Source organism: Podarcis raffonei, chromosome 2, assembly GCF_027172205.1.
Source record: "Podarcis raffonei isolate rPodRaf1 chromosome 2, rPodRaf1.pri, whole genome shotgun sequence".
NCBI lineage: Eukaryota > Metazoa > Chordata > Lepidosauria > Squamata > Lacertidae > Podarcis > Podarcis raffonei.
Window position 1 is genome coordinate 74,995,301 of NC_070603.1, and position 20,620 is coordinate 75,015,920.

Consider the following 20,620-nt stretch of genomic DNA (forward strand, 5'->3'; position numbering starts at 1 on the left):
CCCATTGTCTTTCAAGACAGATGGATGTCAGCAACAATTCAGAGCAGCTTTAGGGGGCATGAGGGGGAGAGGGGGGAACGGTGCACAAGTGGACCTCATTCCACACATGCAACAACTTAGTTGAAACCCACCCAACCCAAGTCTGTATTTTTTTTTTTTTAAAGAAAAATATTTACTTACCTGAACTTGGAGATATTGTTTCTTATGGGCATGTTGAAATGTAGAACAAGGGAGCTCCCACTACTGATGAAAATCAAATATTTGTTTGTTTGTTCGACTGCATTTTGTATTTCCAAACTGCAGCGTAGGAGGAACGCCCCCCCTACAAAAGAGAACTCAAATAATAAAAAGCAATGAAACATTAAAATGAAAAGCATATTAAATACAAAAAAGCAAAATATGTGTACACATTAAAAGAAAAGAAAAAAGAAACATTAAAAGGAAAGGGGGAGGAAACTTATAAATTTATTTCCTACTACAATGATGATTATTCGTGTGATAATAAACCCAGACACAGTCATGCTTAGAGTAGACCTATTGAAATCAATGGGACTTAGACTTCCGGTCAGCGCCAGCAACTGTAATGGCGGATTTCCTCCAATCTCCGGAGGAAATCTGCTTCGTGGAGCCAGGGTTTTACCGCTACGGCGAAGCGGGGACCCGAAAAAAATCACAGGCGGGGAAGCCTGTGAACTGAAGGCTCGGCGGGCTCCATTTGCGTCCCCCCCCCGCTGCAAAGGAGCCTTTTTAAAGGCTCCGGAACATACCGGGGGTGAGCGGCGCGGAGCTGAGAGCTGTCTACCCGTCTCCGCGAAGCGAAGCCGCATGCCATGGTTGGAGAGCGCTGATTCCTTCCTTTGAAATTTGGACTAAAAGTAACAACCCGTGAGTATTACGGAAATTGGATATTAAAAATTCCTTTTTTTGATTCGGCACGAGCGGGGAAGACGCAAAGAGGAAGTCCGTCTCCCCCTCTTGTAAACATTTTAAAGCAAGGACTAGATAACTAAGGTTGAAAAGAACATCTTCTTCGTGAGAAGTTAAAAGTAACTAATTTCACGTTTTGGCAGTTTAAGTGAATGTGCTGGAGGATAAGAGTTAATTTTGAAAGTGGATTGTTACCCCTCCCCCAGGACCCGGGAGCGATCCGCGAGGGAGCCTGTTGGAGAGATTTAAAAGACTTTGACAGCGGTCAAACTAGCTGTCAAAGCTGAGAGGGAAAAAAAAAGAGAAAGAACTTTGTTTCTATTGCCTCGGCTGGTCATATCTGTTACATTTAGGTAACAAATTGTCGAAAATCAAGGAAAATAAAGGACTTTTGGACTTACAACTGGAAGGAATACTAAGTAACCAGTACTCCCCTAGAGGGGGCTCTGGGACATTACAGAATGGCTGTAAGTGGAAAAATACAGACGGCACTTGAGAAGATCTTTCGTAGCCTGGGAAAACTTCATGAACAAAGCATTGTTTTGGCTAAAAATGTTACAATATTGAATGAAAAAGCAAACAAACCCGCGGAAATTGGAAGGGACTTGACTCAGGTCTTTGTACCAGAACAAAAAGACTGTGCCCTTGAACTAAAAACTCTTGCAGCTGAACAAGAAAAGGAATTTGAGAAATTTGAAGAAGCTACACATGACAATTTAGAGGGAAAGGAAGGAGGAGCTATAATGCAGCAGAGGATTAAAGAAAGAAGTAAAAAACAAGATTTGGATTACAATCATAACTATGGAGACCTGGCAGGCCAAAGGCCTGTAAAGATGGATTTAAAGGAAAAGACAAATCTAATTAAAGTGGAAGCAGGAGTTGCTGGGACATTTGGACTTAAAAGAAGTAAAAAACAAGATTTGGATTACAATTTTAAATATGGAGGCCTGGCAGGAAGAAGTATGGACCTTATGGGGACAGAGCTTCTCCGGGATTTGGCGTTTAACATAAAGGACTATCACAAAAACCGGCAGAGAGGAAAGGAGAGAGACTTAAGGGCCTCGGATGTGAGATCACCAGGCTGATACCAGATGGATTGATGGACATTGGTTGGAGATTGAAACCGGGAAAAGTGGGGAGTGGGGTTTTGGGTATCCAAAGGCGGTACAAATATATATATATATATATATATATATATATATATATATATATATATATTTCTTTCTTGTAAATAATCTGTTTTGCTATTCTAGATTAAAATGGGGAAATCGTGAAATGGAATTGGGGTCGACTTTAGAAAAAGATATTAAGAATAAGATTTGATGTATCAAGATTGAGATTTATGTTAAAATTGGTTAAACAAAAAGGACTTAAATATAATAAGGTAAAATTTGGGGATAGGAACTTGTTGAATTAAAAATTGAACTGGAATACAAGAAGGGGAGATGTGGGGAAGTCAAGGAAAAATGTTATTGAAAGGTATATGTTTGTTTTTTGGTTTTTTTCTTTTTTTGTGTGTGTTTTGTTTTTTTTTTAAATTTTTTGAAAACTTCAATAAATATTTTATAAAAAAAAAATATGAAATCAATGGGACTTAAATGATCCCTTTCTTTTAGTAACTCTAAGCATGGCTAAGCCTCGGTCCAACCTAATGGGTTGTATTCCACTATGTCATACTCAGAATAGACCCATTGAAATTCATGAACCTAAGCTAGTCATGTCGACTAACTTTGATGGGCAGCCACATGAAAATGGTGGGCAAAGCCAGAGACAAAACTGGGTGGAGCAAATATGCCTTTTACAGTAGACTACCTCGTACATACTCTCACACAGCCCATCTTCCACCCAACCTAGGGAGAGTCTGGAGGGCCAATAGGAAAGGTCTGAAGGGCCACACGGGGCTCCTGAGACTAAGGTTTCTCTCCCCCTGCACCCCGCATGATAGGTTTGCAAACCAGGAAGCAAACAAGATGCAGAAGGACACTTGAGTTGCTCTGATGTGCTGCTAATATAGCCTTAAAAATATATCTGTATCCATAGACTTATTTTATTTGAGTTCTGCTGGCCCCTAAAGTTGTTCAGAAGCCTCCTTCTCCTTGCCGCTCCAGTCCTTCCCCCATGCAGAGCTCTGCTGGTGTCCTCCTGCTTTCATTCTCCACGATTCTGTTCCACCCTTGTTTTTCTAGCCCAATCGGAGATTATCCAAAGCTCTCCATCCAGATGTTTACTAGGTAAACATAAAAGATTTTGTGTTTACATATTACCTATTAACATTCCTCTGCTGATGTGAAGGTAGTAATTATGGAGCCAGATGGGGACGTGCACACAGTCTTTGACACCAAGCCTGTACACTGCTGGGTGGCATTTTTTAACGAGATGCCAACCACCAGCAGGAAGATCAGGAAAGCTGACTGCAATTAAAAACTGAATTTCTAAATCTACCGCATGGCTTATTCCAGGTGAAGACTAAGTGTTTTGGGCTGCAGCATTTGACATAATGTACATGGGATGTGCTCCAAGCTAATGTGCTCAAACCTGAAATTCCCCCTTGTTACAACATGATGGCAATAATACAATAATTATATGCCATCACCTGTGCGGATAATGCAAAGACGCTGTGCCCATTCCTAATTCACATGACAGCATTCCAGGCAGGGACTATAATGTCTGAAATCCTCTTACTATGTGGATGACCCTGACTTTGTGTGGATGGTCTTAAAACCAACACTGCCTGTTCCAAGGGGCTGATGGCGCAGAGTTGCCCCATGTGCTTCGGAACTGTCCATATGGTAAATAAATATTATTACAACCCATGTGACTTAGCTACATAGAAGCATTTTGAGCGGCTACCACATAATAGAGTGCAATGTTTTAGTTAGATTTAACCCCCTAAATACCAGTAAGGATATTTTTTCTGTGACACAAGGGAACTTCATCTTGCCTACCAGAGGGGCCAGTGGCATGAGGCAGTGCTTTATATTAAAAAATCTAAATAAAGGTAAAGGGACCCCTGACCATTAGGTCCAGTCGTGGACGACTCTGGGGTTGCGGCGCTCATCTCGCTTTATTGGCCGAGGGAGCCGGCGTACAGCTTCCGGGTCATGTGGCCAGCATGACTAAGCCACTTCTGGCGAACCAGAGCAGCGCATGGAAATGCCGTTTACATTCCCGCTGGAGCAGTACCTATTTATCTACTTGCACTTTGATGCGTTTTCGAACTGTTAGGTTGGCAGAAGCAGGGACCGAGCAACAGGAGCTCACCCCCTCGCAGGGATTCGAACTGCTCACCTTCTGATCAGCAAGTCCTAGGCTCTGTGGTTTAACCCACAGCGCCACCCGCGTCCCTAAAAAAAATCTAATAGAAGTTAATTAAATGATCAACAGTAACAGGAGATCTCTGGGTATAGGGCGGTATATAAATTTGATAAATAATTAAAAAATGAATAAACAGCATTAAATGGAGACAAGCAGAGCAGATAACACTAATCTGAACAAAACTGCCATTGCAGACATACAGTTGGGCAATTTCCTACTCACCAGGCCCATTGGCAGACCAGCTCTGCATTACGAAGATGTCTGCAAATGTGATGTGAAGGCAGGCAACATCAAACCCCACCGTGTGGGAATCCCTTGCAGACTGCAGCGCCTGAAGACAGACCATAGCAGTGACCAGAGGAGGAATGATTGCTGGGAGGAGCACAAAGAGAAGAAACACCATGGTACACCTGCAACAGCACCATGGTATGCCTTCGTCTGCCCAACTGCAATAAAGCATCTCTCTCCTGTATTGGTCTCTATAGCCACAACAGGCGCTGTAACCTTCCAAAGGCGCACTCCTCCATTGCCTCCCAATACAGACACAGATGCCAACCAACAGTTTCCGTTTGGTGTGTCACAGTGGCCTCCAGGTGAGCCCTAAAGTACGAGGGTATCTTGTCCCCTACAGTAGGGATACAGCTCTATGTACACACCTGCCTGTGCTTACCCACTGCAAGTGTAAGTAGCTGGAGGCTGCAATCTAAGGTTGCTGGTATGATAAGTAAATACTCCATATTTAAAAGGATGAGTCCCTTAATGCAGGGTCATCCTCAAAGAATTTTGACTCAGCATAGAACCCACCCATTTGCCCCACTCCTTTTAAAAAGCAACCCACCCATTAGCTCTTTTTGTTTCCGGTGTCCATTGTTAACAGCTTGGCAACCCACCCTCAGGTACTCCACTGGATGGCAACTGACCCATCATGTGGCTATTAGTACATCATCTCTGAGCTCCACAGCTATCAAATGTTTCTTCTTTCAGAACGCAGCAGCTGCATGATTTCCTTGACTTTTAAAAATCTGACCTCCACCTGTAAAGGTAAAACTTTTGAAAGGGGCTATATATGAAAGAAGAAATTATTTCCTCTGCACCTACCAGCCCAGCCAATGGCTTTTAAAATATGCCTTGTTGGTCTCCCATATGCAAATAAGAAATGGGACTGGTAAAAGATTAACAGCTCATTGGCTGCTGCCTGTCTGTGTCAAGGCTTGTAGTCATAATGGGTGGTCTGCCTATACCTGGGGATTTAGAGTTGTTCTTGTGCTCTGCAATTCACACTTCTGACACAATGGCCTAAATATCTTGGTTTCACCAAATGGCCAGCAACCAAAACCAGAACAACAGCCCTCTTCTTTATATGTGAAACCACCTCATACTATGTGCTGAGACCCATGTTGACTAGCACTGGGGTTGTATTTTTTCCAGTTTTTTTGGGACTGCTTCTCCACCAGGATTTGTTCCAGGCCCTATAATAACCCAAAGTGGTTCTCAACCAACTAATCCCTGTCTCAGGTACAGGCACCATCTTGAAACCAGTTCTTGGTAGCAACCAGATGGACTGGAGACCCTTGTGAGCATCATTTGGGAACAAAGGGGTTAGGAAGATACAGGATATGGGAATCTCTCAGTGGTGTGGAACCGAGAGCCCTCCGGATGTTGTTGGACTCCACCTCCCATCAGTCCTAGCCAGCGTGAGAGGGAAGCTGTAATCCAGCAACACCTAAAGGGCCCCTGGTTCCCTACCCTTGCTGTAAGTCATTGAAGTGTTCCAGGGCAACAGATACACCATCTTTCATAGAACATAAAAGTCTGTCTTATACTATTTGTCCACCTAGCTCAGTATTGTCTGCTCAGACTGGCTACAGCCGTCTAGGGTTTCAGGAAGGAGTCTTTCCCACTGCCTGCTTCACATTTTAATTTTTAAATTGAGATGCTGGGGATTGACACTGGACATTTGGCATGCCAAGCAGGTGCTCTGCCACTGAGTTACGCTCTCCCCCCTCTCTTAAGCTCAAGGCCAGGGGAAGGTTGACTATTCAAGAGGTAGCAAAGAAGGAAAACATTATTCCTAAGTACCTGCGAGGAGAAGACACTACACAATCAATGGAGATCTGAAAAAGAGGGATAGGATTAGGTAGTGCTTTTTTCTGGAGGGGACATATACCCCTAGACATTTTGTGAATCTAAGTATGGCCTCATTGAGGGGCAGTATTTCAATATGAGTAGGAAAATGAGAGTACCCCAAAGTGATTATGGCCATGGCCATGTAATTCAGAACTGCAACATGAAACTACAGGTTTTTTGTTTGTTTTTTAAAGTCATCCAGGTTTCCAATGTATTATATAACAATGGGTTTCAGGACAGCAGAGTATCTGTGAGGATATATTTGGCCAGATGGTGGTGTGTCCTGGAGCTCCACATCATCAGTATTCTAACTCCCACGAGGCTGACTCCCATGAGTATTCTAGCTCCCAACATCTTATTGCCAATTGGAGGCTCTCTCTTCTTCCCTAGAAATGACTGGTTGGTGAGTCTCGGAGGAGTCCTTCTTTCTGGAGATTCTTGAACCTGCCGATGGATTATGGATACCAAAAAGGAACAGGATAGCAGTGGAATGGATGACATAAGCTTGAGTTCTACCTCTTTGGGATGTTACACAATTCAGGGTAAGTTTACTGCAGAATATAGAAATACACAGTCTACTCCCCCCCCCCCTTATCTTCCCTTGACAAATGCCTGGATTTATGTCTTGAATGTAGATGTTCAGCTCCGTATCGTATCGATGACCCTTCATCGTAGCAAAACAGAGCTGAAACAGAACCCAACGAGTTTCTAGCAGGACTAAGAAATTTCCATAACTGAACATGACCAGAATAGTGCCTTCATATGCTCTTAAACCAGGAGCATTGCTAGAAACAGGAGGTTCAACATCAACCCCCCAATTCTCTGTGCTTCTCTTACACGACCAGTTGGATAGGTCTACCTCTTGTTGCCCTTGTTGTTTCTGGTCAGGATCTAACACGCCAACTTGGTTTTGCCTCCCCTTCCTCACAGGCTTAAAACAGCTCTATGAGGCCCACCAGCTCTGTGATGCCACCCTGATGGCCGAAGGAAGGATTTTCTCCTGTCACAGGTGAGTTCCTGGATTTTGCTGGTCTCCAGCCTGCTAGTGACTATTGGCCTGATGAAGCAGCTCATGTTATCCATAGCCAGCAAAGCAGATGCTTTGCCTAGGGAGGTGAAATTGCCTAGGCAAGTGCAGAGTATGAACATCAGCACTGAGATGCTCCAGCTCTATGGGAGCAACACAGCCTCTGACACAAGAGTGTAATAATCTTTGTCACAATGCATCCTGCCAGATCACTGCCATTCCAAATAAGCCAATGGCTCAGGTTCTTGTGCTAGTCATATGCCTCTAAAAGCTTACATTTGCAATTCACGTCTGACAGGGGCTCATTTAATGGGGTGGGAATGAGGGAAGATTAGCAGAAATCCCATTCATGGAGAGGTTTATACAAATTAAGGTTTATCATTTAGATTTATAAAGATTTATTGAATTATGTAAGGTGTAGAGGAAGTGGATAGAAAATCTGTTCCCCTCCTCTAGAATTGTGGGAGTGTCAGTCTCCCAATTAAAGTGTTTGGTAGGAGATTCAGGACAGACAAAACAAAGTACTTTTTTAACACAACACACAACTGATTTATGGATTTCATTGTCATCCAGTCTGGTGAGGGTCACCATATTAAATTAAAACAGGATCGGGCAAATTCATGGAGGTTTCAATGGTCATTGGCCGTGATAACTAAATCAAACCTTCACCTTCAGAGACATTGAGTACCATTTGTTGCAGACAACTGGGAGAGCGCTATTTCCTTCAGATCCAATAAAATAAAATAAAATGGATTTCTGAAAGTATCTAAATGGGGGAAAGATTTGGTGTGTATTGGGGGAGGGGTTTGCTCTCCTGCAAATTAAATTTTGTACACCAGGATTCTAGAACCATTCTTGCCATGCTAATTATGCATATAGTTTATGAAGGAAACTTTCCAAAATGTAATTGGCCACCTGCAGTCTGAAGTGATACAGTCCATTCTGCTGCTTGTGCAGACTAGGCCTTACAGTGCCCAGGGCCGGATCACCCATAAGGCAAAGTGAGACAACTGCCTCAGGCAGCAGGATCCACAGGGGCAGCAGATCTGGCCTCCAAGAAAGGGATCATTCACGGCTGCAGCACGCTCCTTGGAAGCTAGATCTGCTGCCTCCCTGACAGCCTTCCCCATGCCACCTCTGCAGTGGCCTTTATTCACACCCTGTTCTTGATGTACAACTTCACATCACCCCTTCTTCCCTGGGGGGGCCCCGGCAATTTTGTAGCTCGCCTCAGGTGACAAAATGTCTTGAGCCGTTCCGGCAGTGGCCATCACATGGGCTGATACTGGCCTGCTTACAGGCTGCTTACTCTTTTTTAAAAGGGGATGAAGGTTCTGTGTCTTTAACAGCTGGACTAGCAAACCTGCTACAGGAATGAAAGCACAGAGAGCAAATCAACTGAGTGCAGCAGCAGTACATGGAAGAAGAGGAATATTCCCAAGTAAGGGATGCCTGAGATAGTGAACATGCGTGTCCTTAGAATTGTTTCATCCTGAGTGGCAGAAATATATTCCTGTTTTGAAGGATCATGTAACCCCAGAAGCTTAGCATTTTTATACATAACATAAGGCTGACTTTTTTTTTATTGACGTAGTCGCTTTGCTGCCTCTCTTTGTAGGGCATTGTTGGCCGCATTCAGCCCTTACTTCCGGGCCATGTTCACCAGGCCCTTTAGAGAATGCTGGGAAAGGCAAGTTGTGTTCGAAGACATGGCCTCTTCTGTTCTTCAAAGAATTCTAGATTATCTCTACACTGGAGAGTTGTTGCTTACACCAGAGACTGCTCAGGATCTCTTCACAGCTGCCAATAGGCTTGTCATCCGCCCACTGCAGGAGATTATTGGCAGGTAAACAGATCCTGTTTTGGAGCTGGTACTGGGGATCCTTGGGTCAGTGGGTGGAAGCCTTAAGAGATACAGTATGGAGGCACAATCTAGAGTTGAGCTGAAATTTCTCAGAAGACATTTTTCTGATAATATATCTGAGGCTTTTCACTGAATATTCCCAACTTTCTTTGGGGGGAGGCAGCTATTATTTCTCCCCTGCCCCACAATGACCTGAATAAAAACACAGACAATGCCCTTGAATGACACTAGGTCTAAAGCATTGCTTGGGGTGGGAAATAGTGCCCAGTGCAGTTGCTGCTTCTTGCAGCAGCAAGCAGTGGCATTGGGGAGGAACCCAGCACCAGCGTCTGGGGAAATGTAAGTTGTCTGAGCTTATGTCAAAAGCAAGTTTGAGTTTTCATTCATTAAAATGACAGACATCTGTACCTTGACCTTTGCCTAGTTTGTCAAAGAAATCAAGGACTGTGTTCACTTGGGCCCCAGACAACACAGACGTATTGGCTGGCAAGCTAAACAAGAATGGAAAATTTACTGGTTCACACAGTGCTGTCGTAATTCTGGGGGGTTCACAGAGGATATCAATCTCCAAAAATTCCACCACATTACCCATTAACCAAAATGAAATTAATTTAAAGACAATAATTGGTGAACTCCAGCTGTCCCACAGCAGTTTACTAACAGCTGAGTGCCTGGTTGTAATGTTCAACTGGGCCCTCAGCAGCAAGTAAACTGCTATGGGACAGTTGGAGTTCCACAATTACTGCCTTTAAATTAATTTCCCTTTGTAACTGAGGGAATTTTCCTGGAGGAAAGAGAGATCAGGAAAAATGAAAGATGGGATGCATGCAGATCCTTCCTATTGCCTATACTCCTAACTTCACACTGACACAAGTGCTATTTAACATGGAACGGCTTATTTGTAGCTCATAATTACTATTGCAAATCACATATATTTTGGCTGCACCATTCCTCCATATCCACAACTCAATCCCTCTGGCTATCCCATTTTGTTCCATTCATTCAGGTGTCCAACATTTCCCTTACTGTGGCTTGTTTCAGCTTTTCTCCTCCAAAGTCCTGACCTGCTACCTTCCAATGCATTTCCCCCATCCTTTAAAGTGACCCCTTTCCTCCTGAGCCTGGAGAAAAGATGCAACAAACAATTCTAGCTCTACTTGAAGCATCTTGCTTTTGAGCAGGTTGCCAGCAAAATATAAAAAATGTACATTTTTCAGACACCTTGGCAAACTTATTTTAACCGGCATGTGTTGGTCTCTGGCGGTGGGATAACAGGTCAGAATGCCAGTGGGCATGCCAGTCCCTTTGCTGCTGAGCGCGAAAAGCTGTCTCTTTCACCATCTGGAGAGTGAAATTCCCCTGCAGTTCCCCACTGATCCATATTTAATTTCTTTCTCTCACCAGATTCCTTGCTGACAGCATTTCTATGGACAGCTGCCTGGGGATTTATGCTTTGGCATATGCTCACAACCACCAAGCGCTGCTTCGTGTGGCCACACGCCACATCACCATTAACTTTGAACCTCTTTCTCAACACGAGGCCTTTCCAGGCTTGGATCCCAGCACGGTGATCAGCATTGTCTCCTCAGACAAACTCCTGGTGTCTTCTGAGCTGATCGTCTACCACGCTGTGCAGCGCTGGGTGAGGTCTCAACCAGCCGAGCATCTCTCACTGATCAAGAAGCTGCTGAAACAAGTCCGCCTCCCGCTTCTTACTTCCGAAGAGATCACGGTAGTCCAGAAGGACATAATCGAAGAATATGGACATGCTCACCTGCAGTGGGAGCAGCTGGACGGAGAAGGGAGGTTGCGGAAGAGCGGGGGTCTCAGGCACGGCATGTACGATGACTGGATTGTGAGCTTGGGCCTTTTTGTAAGCAACATGCAGGGAGGCGTAGTTGAACGTCTGAAAACTCACTTCCTGGGATTCAGCCTGCAGACAGAAAGCTGGGAGGAGATACCACCCCTGATGTATCTAGATTCCTCTGGCTTCTTGTCTGTGGGGCACAAGCTCTATGTCTCTGGGGGACAAAGGCTTAATGGCTCCGTCTTAGGCAATCTGCACGAGTTTGATGCTCTTACCGGCCAGTGGATGCAGCTGCCATCCATGTCCACTCCTCGGCGAGAACATGGCTTCCTAGCATGTAAGCAGAAGCTGTATGCTTTGGGGGGTCGGAGTGGCCGAAGTGTGCTTGATTCTGCAGAAAGCTTTGACCTAGTGCTGAAGTCCTGGTCTCCCATTGCCAACTTGCCATTTGCAGTGAGTCATTTTGCCTCTGCCACATTGAAAAACAAGCTCTACCTGATTGGAGGGTTCTCTCACACAAGGGCAAGTGGCCTTGCTCACAGGGGCATTCTGATTTATGAAACAGGTTCCGATGTGTGGAATCAGGTGCCTCTGGCTTTTCAGTGCTACAAATCCACAGCTGTGACCATGGACAATGGGATCTTCGTCATTGGTGGGCTTGTTGAGGAGAGCAGCCGACGCGAGACACCCGGCACGGTAATCAGGGCCCTGATCTCTGGCACCCACAAGTGTTTCTTCCTCAGCAAGGATGGCACTGTGAGCTACGACGTCACCATCCCAGAACTTCCTATCCTGGTCTTGCCACCTTGTGCGGTGCAGTGGCAGAGAAGAATCCACGTGCTGGTGGGGAATACAATATACCAGTGGAAGCCCGGGGAGCCCAGCTGGACCAGGAGTCGAAAAACTGCTCCCAACACAAGAGTAACATTCTTAACTGTAGTTAACGGAGTAACACTGAGGGTCCCAAAGAAAAATCTGCAGCCCCTTTTACGAGAAGCCTCTGCAGCCTTGACAGCGGTTTGGGTGGCTGATAATTAGCAGCCAATTGACACTTTCCCAAATCTGGCTACCTTGGTGTCACCTAAATGCAGGATTCCATCGGGCATCTTAAGCTCCTCCCTTTAATATCAGCAATACCGATGCCTTCAGGAGCAGAATACAGTTACATGGGTTCCTCCTCATTGCACTTGAGACAGGGTGCCTATGGCTCAGCCAAGGGGGCCTGGCTGCTGAATAAACTCCATTCCAGCCTCCAACTTACGTTACTTATCGTAGAATTTTTCTGAGTACTATGCGGTATGAGGGAAAAGATCAGAAGCTTCTAGGTCAGGGGTCAGCAAACCTTTTCAACAGGGGGGCGGTTCACTGTCCCTCAGACCTTGTGGGGGGCCGGACTATATTTTGAAAAAAAATATGAACGAATTCTTATGCCCCACAAATAACCCAGAGATTCATTTTAAATAAAAGCACACATTCTACTCAGGTAAAAACACCAGGCAGGCCCCACAAAGAACCCAGAGGTGCATTTTAAATAAAAGGGCACATTCTACTCATGTAAAAACATGTTGATTCCCAGACCATCTGCGGGCTAGATTGAGAAGGCGATTGGGTCAGATGTGGCCCCCGGACCTTAGTTTGCCTACCCATGGACAAGACCTACCTCCACTGTCAAAGGCATTAGGCCGCTGCATCCTAGTTTACGGGAATCGCAGGAGGGGGAAATACTGTTGCACTTGAACCCAGCACACAGGCTTCCCAGGGGCTTTAGGGCGGCCATTGTGAGAACAGGATACTGGACTAGATGGGCCATTGGACTGGGTGGAAAAAAAGGAAGATTTTCTGTCTTTCAGTCAAAGCAAAAGTCCCCTTATTTCATTCAGATTTCAAAGCCATGTTCAACTCTGGGCCGTCCTTCAAGGAGGAACTGGAAGAGAAATAGGGGCACACTTTAACTGTTAATCAAATAATTAAGACTGGCTGCCTAACACAAGGCAATCTCTAGTAGAGATGTAAAGGCCCGGGAGTAGTGAGGTGAGGTGGGGGAACAAAGCCAAAATAATGAAGAAGAAAAAACCCTGGAACCCCCTCCAAAAAAGTTGTTTTGGTTTGCCCCCCCCCAACCTTCAGGTCTTTAGTCAACTTACAATCAGGTTTAAACACATAAAAAATTGTGAAAAACAAAGGCCATCAAATTTTTAACAAGAGGTCAATGTATTAAACATAAAGCAACACCAGCCTTCACAGAAAATATACAGACAAAAAGATCATCAACACTGTGGAATGAGGCTAACATTAAGCATTGATGTAGCTGCATCAAATGTGTGGAAGAAGAGAAGAGTCTTATCCAGGCACAGAAAGTCTTAACCTGTCATTGTTGGCAGCAGGGAGGCCTCACTCAGGACTGCATTCAACATGAGGAAGGGCCACAGCCTTTGTTGCCACCCTCTGAGCCTGTTTGGGTGGGGGCACCCAGAGAAGGACCTCAGAGGGTCCAGACAGATTCACTTGACTAACATAACTTACTGAAGACTGCTGCTTGTGCTAGAGGACAGTTGGGAGTGATTTGCTAATCAATGCCAACCAATCTGGTTATTATTCCCTATACCATTTGCTTCTGTCGCTGAACAAAGTAGGTGTGCGGGTACAAGTACACCTGGCACAAAATGGGTATTTTCTACCGATATATTGAAATGTCAGTTTGGGGAGATGCACACATAGATGGGTCACAGGTGTTAAATCTTATTTGTGCAGTGTGAGCTGTTTTAAAAGAAAAATGACTTTCCAAGTTCTTGATAAAATCAACTTTTTATTGCTCACACACTCCTCTCCCTGTGAGAAACCATATTAGTTTCAGCTCATAGTCCTTAAATTTAAAGCCAGCTTCCTCTCTGCCACAGCTGACTCTCTTTCCACCCCTTCCCTTTTAGACATGCACTTTTGTTCCTTCTCTCACTCCACTGGCCTCTGTGCCTTGTTCCACCACACTACACCCAATATCTGAAAAAGCTCATTCTTGGTGGTCATAAAGTCAGCTTTTTTCAAAATCTACTTTTCCAGCAAAACTTTTCCAGAACCTCCACAGCCTCTCCTTTCCAGGGCTGCCTCCATTAGGGTACATCTGGTCCAATCAATATATGCGGTGTTTGTGAACAGGTTGTGTATTCTGCATTTAAGCGCATGCCTTGCCCTAATTAATGTTCCACTTCCCAGTTTCCTCCTTAGTGTTAAAATAATTACTTCTTAAGCGAGGTGCTAATCTTACTGCAGCCATGCCGCTTAATGTCACCGGTGGCCATCTGGGCAGATTCCCTTCCCATCTGGGCAAATTCCTGGCCATTGTGTGGTTTCTCCTCATCCACTTAAAAAAAAAAAGTCTAGTCTTTTTTCTTTAAAAACTTTTATGATCTAACCAGGCATACAAACTACACCCAGCAGCACCTTCTTTTCATTCCCCTCCTGTCCCTCCTACCCAGCCCCTGGCTAAAGCAAGTTCTACATGACATTTTATAGATTTCTATCCCCTCCCCTTGCCCCCACCCCAGCCCGGCACCTTTTAAATGTCCACAGCTCTGCCCAAAGCAGTGAAGAGAGGCAGAAGAGGGGGTGGGGAGGGAAAGCAAGCCGGGAAAGGGAAAGCAAGCCCAAGCCAGGATGAGACCAGAACACACAAGGAGCATTTCTTGTTGATATTGACCCTTTCTTTGCCAGTACAGTGGTACCTCGGGTTACATACGCTTCAAGTTACAGACTCCGCTAACCCAGAAATAGTGCTTCAGGTTAAGAACTTTGCTTCAGGATGAGAACAGAAATTGTGCTCTGGCGGCGCGGCAGCAGCAGGAGGCCCCATTAGCTAAAGTGGCGCTTCAGGTTAAGAACAGTTTCAGGTTAAGTACGGAACGAATTAAGTACTTAACCCGAGGTACGGAACGAATTAAGTACTTAACCTGAGGTACCACTGTATTCATTTGTTTTCCATTTATGGTCTGCCATTCTTCCAAGGAACAATAAGGTGGTATACATACATTATTCTCTTTCTCTCTTCCCCAGCCTACACCATAGCCCTGTAAGGTAGGTGAGGCCAGGAGAGGTTGACTGGACCTCTCTGGTCCTAGTTCAGCACTCTGCTACACCAAGCTGGCCCTTTCTCCGTGCATCATTATTCCTTCTCTTAGGGCCATTTTATACAATCAGTAAAAACATTCACTGTATACAATCAGTAAAAACAAATAGGAAAGCTTTTTTCTCAAGTGCCCAGGCAATATATGTATGTGTTGGGTGAGTGGGGTTGCCTGCCTGAATTCTTTCCCCATGGGAATTCCCTGCACATAGAAAAAACTACAGATAAATTCTCTCCTTATAGATTCTATAGCTTTTGTGTTCTGTACTCTGACTTGTTCTTTGTGCTAAGTACCTTTTAATAACAGAAACAGCAACTGTAGGAAAGTACAGTGGAACCTCGGTTTTCGAACGTAATCCGTAATCGAAAACTGAGGATCAATAGGCAGTTTGCAAAATCCATTGAAAAAATGGAAAAACATGCAGTGGAAGCCATTCAACTTCCGAGGCGCGTTCGAAAACGGAAACAATTACTTCCGGGTTTTCGGCGTTTGGGTTCCGAGGCACTCGAAAACTGGGGTTCCGCTATACAGACAGTAATGCATAGCAGAAGTAATCTTGCTCTGCAGATCACCAGATCCATATCACACACACCCTGCCCCCAAGTCCCCCGTGGCTTCCAATGAGCTGTACCCACTTGGTTCTGAGCACATCTTATGCAGAAAGATAATACATAAAGTCAAATCTATTCTTCATACAGGACTGATGTTTGGCCCTCCAATCAGAAATACATTTGCAAACTCTCTCTTGCAGGAGCCACCCAAATCACCTCCCATGTTTGGCTGCAGCCTTTTTCAGAAAGGGTCAGCTGTTCCATTTGTTATGTATATGCATCTAGCGCAATGGGGCTCCTTCCACACTCTCCAGGCACCTCTGCAGCAGAAATAAGTAATAACAGTGCCAATTTGAAAACTGGAGCAGGAGTTAATTACACTCAATAAATTATGCCCAACAGAGCAGCCAGCTCCCACCGAGCAGCAATTGCAGGTAAGCAGGTGAGAGCTACAAATGGTTCTGCCCTGCCTCTTTGACTCCAAGCTTGTTTCTCTTGTGTTTGCTTTGACGTTTTATTCCTCTCCTCCCAGCCTCTCTCCCCGATATCTCTCACAAAGAAAACTGGAAACTGCCATGGTAGTAACCTTTAACAATATGCACCGAAATCTTGGCTAACAACCATAGCCCCACATGCCTGCCCTAGTCGATGGAAGCATGATTCCCCAGGAGAGTTGCTACAATGCCATCCCCAAATGTTATATCACTCGGCTTTATGCAGCCACCTGCATAGCATAGTAATGGCCACCTGCTCACCCCTTCAGCTATATAAAACACACCCACATCAAGCTGCTCACTGGACGCCTCCGTCTTTAGGGGAGTGGGGAAAGACAATGCAGCAACAGGGGAGACTTTCAGCTTGGGGAGGGAATTAAACTCACCAAAACACACACACAGTTTAAAGCTCCATAGGGCTCATGGAAACACATTTTTTGGGGTGGGGGAACTGTGTACAAAACATCAGATTCTGCCAAACTTCACTCTCCCCACCAAACTATACTCTGGGAGCAAAGTGTGCCAATTAACCTAACGTGTAAATTCTCTGATATATTCGAAACATGAAATGTGGACTTCCTTGCTGCAATATTTTGGAAATTTAATTCTGCATTCCAGATGCTCTGCTTCAGTGGAGCATTTCAACCAGCAGAGGTCAATATCACCTTATAGAGGCTTGGAGCAGGGGAGGGGAGGGTGAGATTCAATTATTTGGCCAAGACTTCAAAACACACAAACTGGGACTGTGTTCTCATCACTGGATTTGCATCAGAATGGCTCTCTAATTGCTCCATCAAGACACAGATTGTGGATCACTCTGTTGTTATTCAGAGGTTTGCAGAGTTGTGGGGGCCCTTTAATTTGTGCTGGTGGTGAAGTAATTGGAAGGCCTGTTCTGTGGGCATACAGAACTGCTCCTACCTGGATGAATGATTTATGTGGCTTAGTCCTATAGCATGGGCCAGGTAGAAAACTGCAGGGAAAACTGAGTAGGATTAGGGAAACAAACAAATGGTTATAAAGTCTGGAGCTTCAGTAAAGATACCCAGTTCCTCAAGAGGTTAAAGAGCTGGTTGCTAGGAGAACCAAGGGGTCTCTTTCCCCCACATTATTACTTGCTGCTGCATTTTGATGGTTACATGTTGACTTAACCCAGCCTTTGCCAACTTCATGCCTGTGGTGGCTTATGGGAGTTCTAATCCAACAACATCTGACGGGCACCAGGTTAGTGAAGGCTGCCTTAGCCGATGACTGCTCAGAAGTCTGATCTGGAAATTTGTCCAAAGGTACACAGTGCCTACTGAATTGCCACTGTCCATGTGCTTCTTGCCACACTTTAAAAAACAACTATAGACACATGTTTTGCTTTCAATAGCCTAAAAACTCTCTTAAAAAAACCAAGTTTGTCTACACCATCATCTCCAGTTCCCGAAATTTAAGAATGACACCCCTTTAACCTCCAGTTAATGTATATCCCTCCACACCTTTCATTCACTGAACATGCTAGTCTTGCCATTAAAATGTGTATTCCATAGTCTTTAAGCCAATAGTATTGGTTTTTCATTTGGATGCTATCTCAGTCCACTTAATCATCTATCTTCCCCTGCTGCCATCTTTTTTGATGTAGCCCAAAGGAACAAGCAATGGCTTTAACAGAATTTTCTAACCAATCATGGCATTAATTATTACTATCACTTCTTTTTAAACAGGCAGAATAGGTAGATATCTGGAATCCAAGTAACACAGCCCACTCTCACTTATTTTATTCAGAGAGCAGAACAAGCCATGTAGCTACCCTTCTCAGTGTACAAGACTATATTATGCTATACTGCTGAACAACCACTGAACAACCATGACAACAGAAGCAATATAATGGCTAAGGCTAAGCTATGAACCAGGAAGTCCCTCTGTCATGGACATACTAGGTGGCCTCAGCCTCAGGGAATAATACTGTTTTATTTTTCATTTATTTTTATTTAACAACATTTGTATGCTGCTTGATTGCACAAAAACAAGAGATAAAATCTTACAGGGTAACTATTGTAACTATTACAACTAAATAATGCATGCGAAGCACTTCAAACACTTGAAATCGCAATTGTATAATTATTATAATTATACAAATGTTGAGTATTAATGTTAATATTATTATGAACAATGATGATATCTCATGTACATTTTTTAATGAGTGGTTTCAACAGAAATGTGCTGCTATAGGTCTTTTTTCATTGTTCCCAACCATAGACAGAATGGGCCACAAATGAGTAATCTGCTGTCATTGACTTTTCCTCTTTGCTCCACACAAAGAGGAAAGAAGCCTTTATTCTTCTGGTTTATAGAGTGTCCCCAAACTCTTGGGATAAGCAGAGAGTCAATCCCCCAGCACTATATATTGTGGATGCTCAGGTACCATGGCAACCAAAGAGTCTAGAAATTAATCCCATTTTCACCCAATAAATGAGAGTCAGAGGCCAGAGTACAACCATGCATATACATACAAATGTATAGTTCCCCAAATGCTTGCATACACAGATGCAGAATATGTGCATGCATGCTCAAAGAAACACACAGCAGATTTGTGTATGTTATCATGATGCACTCAAACATGCAGCTGCCAATATATTCATATACAGGAGATTAAACGAACAGAGTGCTATTAAAATCCATAAATCAAATGCGAGTATTAATTTCCTTTGACAAGCCCTCAAATTCAAATTTACCTCCTTTGAGTACCTCGGTGAACTCTGACTTGGAATAATTTGCTCCATTTGCATTTTAATGTAGGCAAAACTTTGACTTTGATTAGTTCAATTACATTGTTCAAAATTGAACTAATGAAAGTCAAAATGTGATTCTAAACTAAGCAAAGGTTATGAAGCCAAGGCAACACTCCCAGTGGCTCAGATGGACTTAGGGTTTCAAGTGCACAATATCCACCAGAGAGCCCAAGCCAAACTCTGGCCTCAACAGACACTCGTGATGTGAAACATGAATCTGAAAGGCCATAACTCAGCAGTAAAGCACCTGCTATACACACAGAAGAGCCTTAGTTCAATCCCCAGCATCAATAGGTAGGACTGGGAAAGTCCTCTCTCTCAAACCCCGGAGAACCACTGCCTGCGTGTGCAGAGTGACAATACAGAGCTAAATGGACAAATGTCCTGACTTGGCATAAGGCAGCTTCCCAGGATCAGCTTCCCCTGTAAATCATTTCCAAGACTATGGCATCATAAAACACTTTAAACATAATTGACTGATTTGTTATATACCTGTTCCAGGGCCAATTCACATGGTACCTTGCCCTATTTAATGAAGGAACCACAAGTAATACCTACATGAACATCTGGAGCATCTGGAACTAGGGCAGGTGGCACTGGTGAAACCCAGTTCAGATTGCCCCAACCTGGTGCCCTGTAGGTGAGCTACAACTCTCATTAGCCCCAGCTAGCATGGCCAGTTAATTGAGATGTTGGCAGCTGTAGACCAACAACATGAAGGGCACTAGGGTAAGGAAGGCTAGGCTTCTAACCCACACAGGGGAAGTTCCCTTAAAGGTATAGTTACCCTTATCCTTACTCACCCATTGATCTTCTAAGGCAGGGGTAGCCCTCCAGATCCCACTATCCCTGACAATAGACCATGGTTGCTGGATGTGATGGACAACATCTGGAAGACACCACATTGATTATCCTTGTTCTAAGAGAAGACATGTGGACCGTGTAGGCAAGGTATTTCTGCTGCCTAGATCAATAATCTTCATGGCGGGTGTGCAGCACACTGGTGCCAAAGTACTAGACAAATGCTGGAAGGGAGATGTCATGTTCTGGTTTGATGCTGAATCCCACAGGTCAGGAGTTGCAGGACCATGGACAGCTCTGAGCAAACAACTTGCCCCAACAAAAGTTGAGAGCACAACCTAGTCTTTTTATACCTCGGTCCCCAGAATACTTCTCCCAGGCTTATGGATAACTTCAGATTTTCAAAGAGCCAGCCCTCTGGTCCAGTGATGCTTCCTCCATCCTGCATTGCATGCTCAGTGTGCCACTTGAGCCACAAAACATTGTGGGGTGCATTTGGTTGCTTAGGGACCCTTCAGGCCCAGGTAGTACATGAGGGTCTGGGGGGAGGGTCTCCTATTGACCAGCCTTTGGCTCAGTGGTCTCCACAACCTGAATCTGGTCTGGCTCCTTGCCCGTTTCTTTAGCTAGAGATTCTGCTGCCTCAGTTCTGAGTCTTGTTTGCTGCTGGACTCTGAGGTCATGACATGAATGTGGTGGTGCTGTCAGTGCAGGACTATGAGGAAGAATTCCAGGGTCCCACTTGGCAGAATGAGCCACAGAGCCCCCCAAGTGCAGCAGGGTTTTCTCGCCACATTCTGAAGCAAGCAAAG

At 44.5% G+C, this 20,620-nt stretch overlaps 1 protein-coding gene and 1 long non-coding RNA gene across 6 annotated transcripts; one reads left to right on the top strand and one right to left on the bottom strand.

The window, feature by feature from the left end:
• Positions 1-2,954: 2,954 nt before the first annotated feature.
• LOC128408194 (uncharacterized) lies at positions 2,955-8,083 on the bottom strand. Its single transcript, XR_008328995.1, has 3 exons — positions 7,326-8,083; positions 5,184-6,356; positions 2,955-3,154 (listed from the first exon to the last, which is right to left on the bottom strand). It is a non-coding gene; the product is annotated as an uncharacterized LOC128408194 (long non-coding RNA).
• LOC128408193 (kelch-like protein 28) lies at positions 4,447-12,327 on the top strand. Of its 5 annotated transcripts, none has more exons than XM_053377524.1 (5): positions 4,447-4,668; positions 6,760-6,911; positions 7,300-7,378; positions 9,015-9,242; positions 10,665-12,327. In XM_053377524.1, the coding sequence occupies exons 2-5, from the start codon at positions 6,827-6,829 to the stop codon at positions 12,103-12,105; spliced, it is 1,833 nt and encodes a 610-aa protein (XP_053233499.1). In that variant the 5' UTR covers positions 4,447-4,668; positions 6,760-6,826; the 3' UTR covers positions 12,106-12,327. The 5 variants fall into 5 exon arrangements, with proteins under 5 accessions (XP_053233499.1, XP_053233497.1, XP_053233498.1 ...); XM_053377522.1 differs by lacking the exon at positions 4,447-4,668 and adding an exon at positions 5,670-5,757; XM_053377523.1 differs by lacking the exon at positions 4,447-4,668 and adding an exon at positions 5,673-5,757 and having other exon boundaries at positions 6,741-6,911.
• The last annotated feature ends 8,293 nt before the right edge of the window (positions 12,328-20,620 follow it).

Coding starts and splice junctions, on each gene's coding strand:
- LOC128408193 (XM_053377524.1), top strand. CDS start 6,827: ATGGATACCAAAAAGGAACAGGATAGCAGTGGAATGGATGACATAAGC. Junction 6,912..7,299: donor GGGATGTTACACAATTCAGG/GTAAGTTTACTG, acceptor CCTTCCTCACAG/GCTTAAAACAGCTCTATGAG. Junction 7,379..9,014: donor AGGATTTTCTCCTGTCACAG/GTGAGTTCCTGG, acceptor CTCTCTTTGTAG/GGCATTGTTGGCCGCATTCA.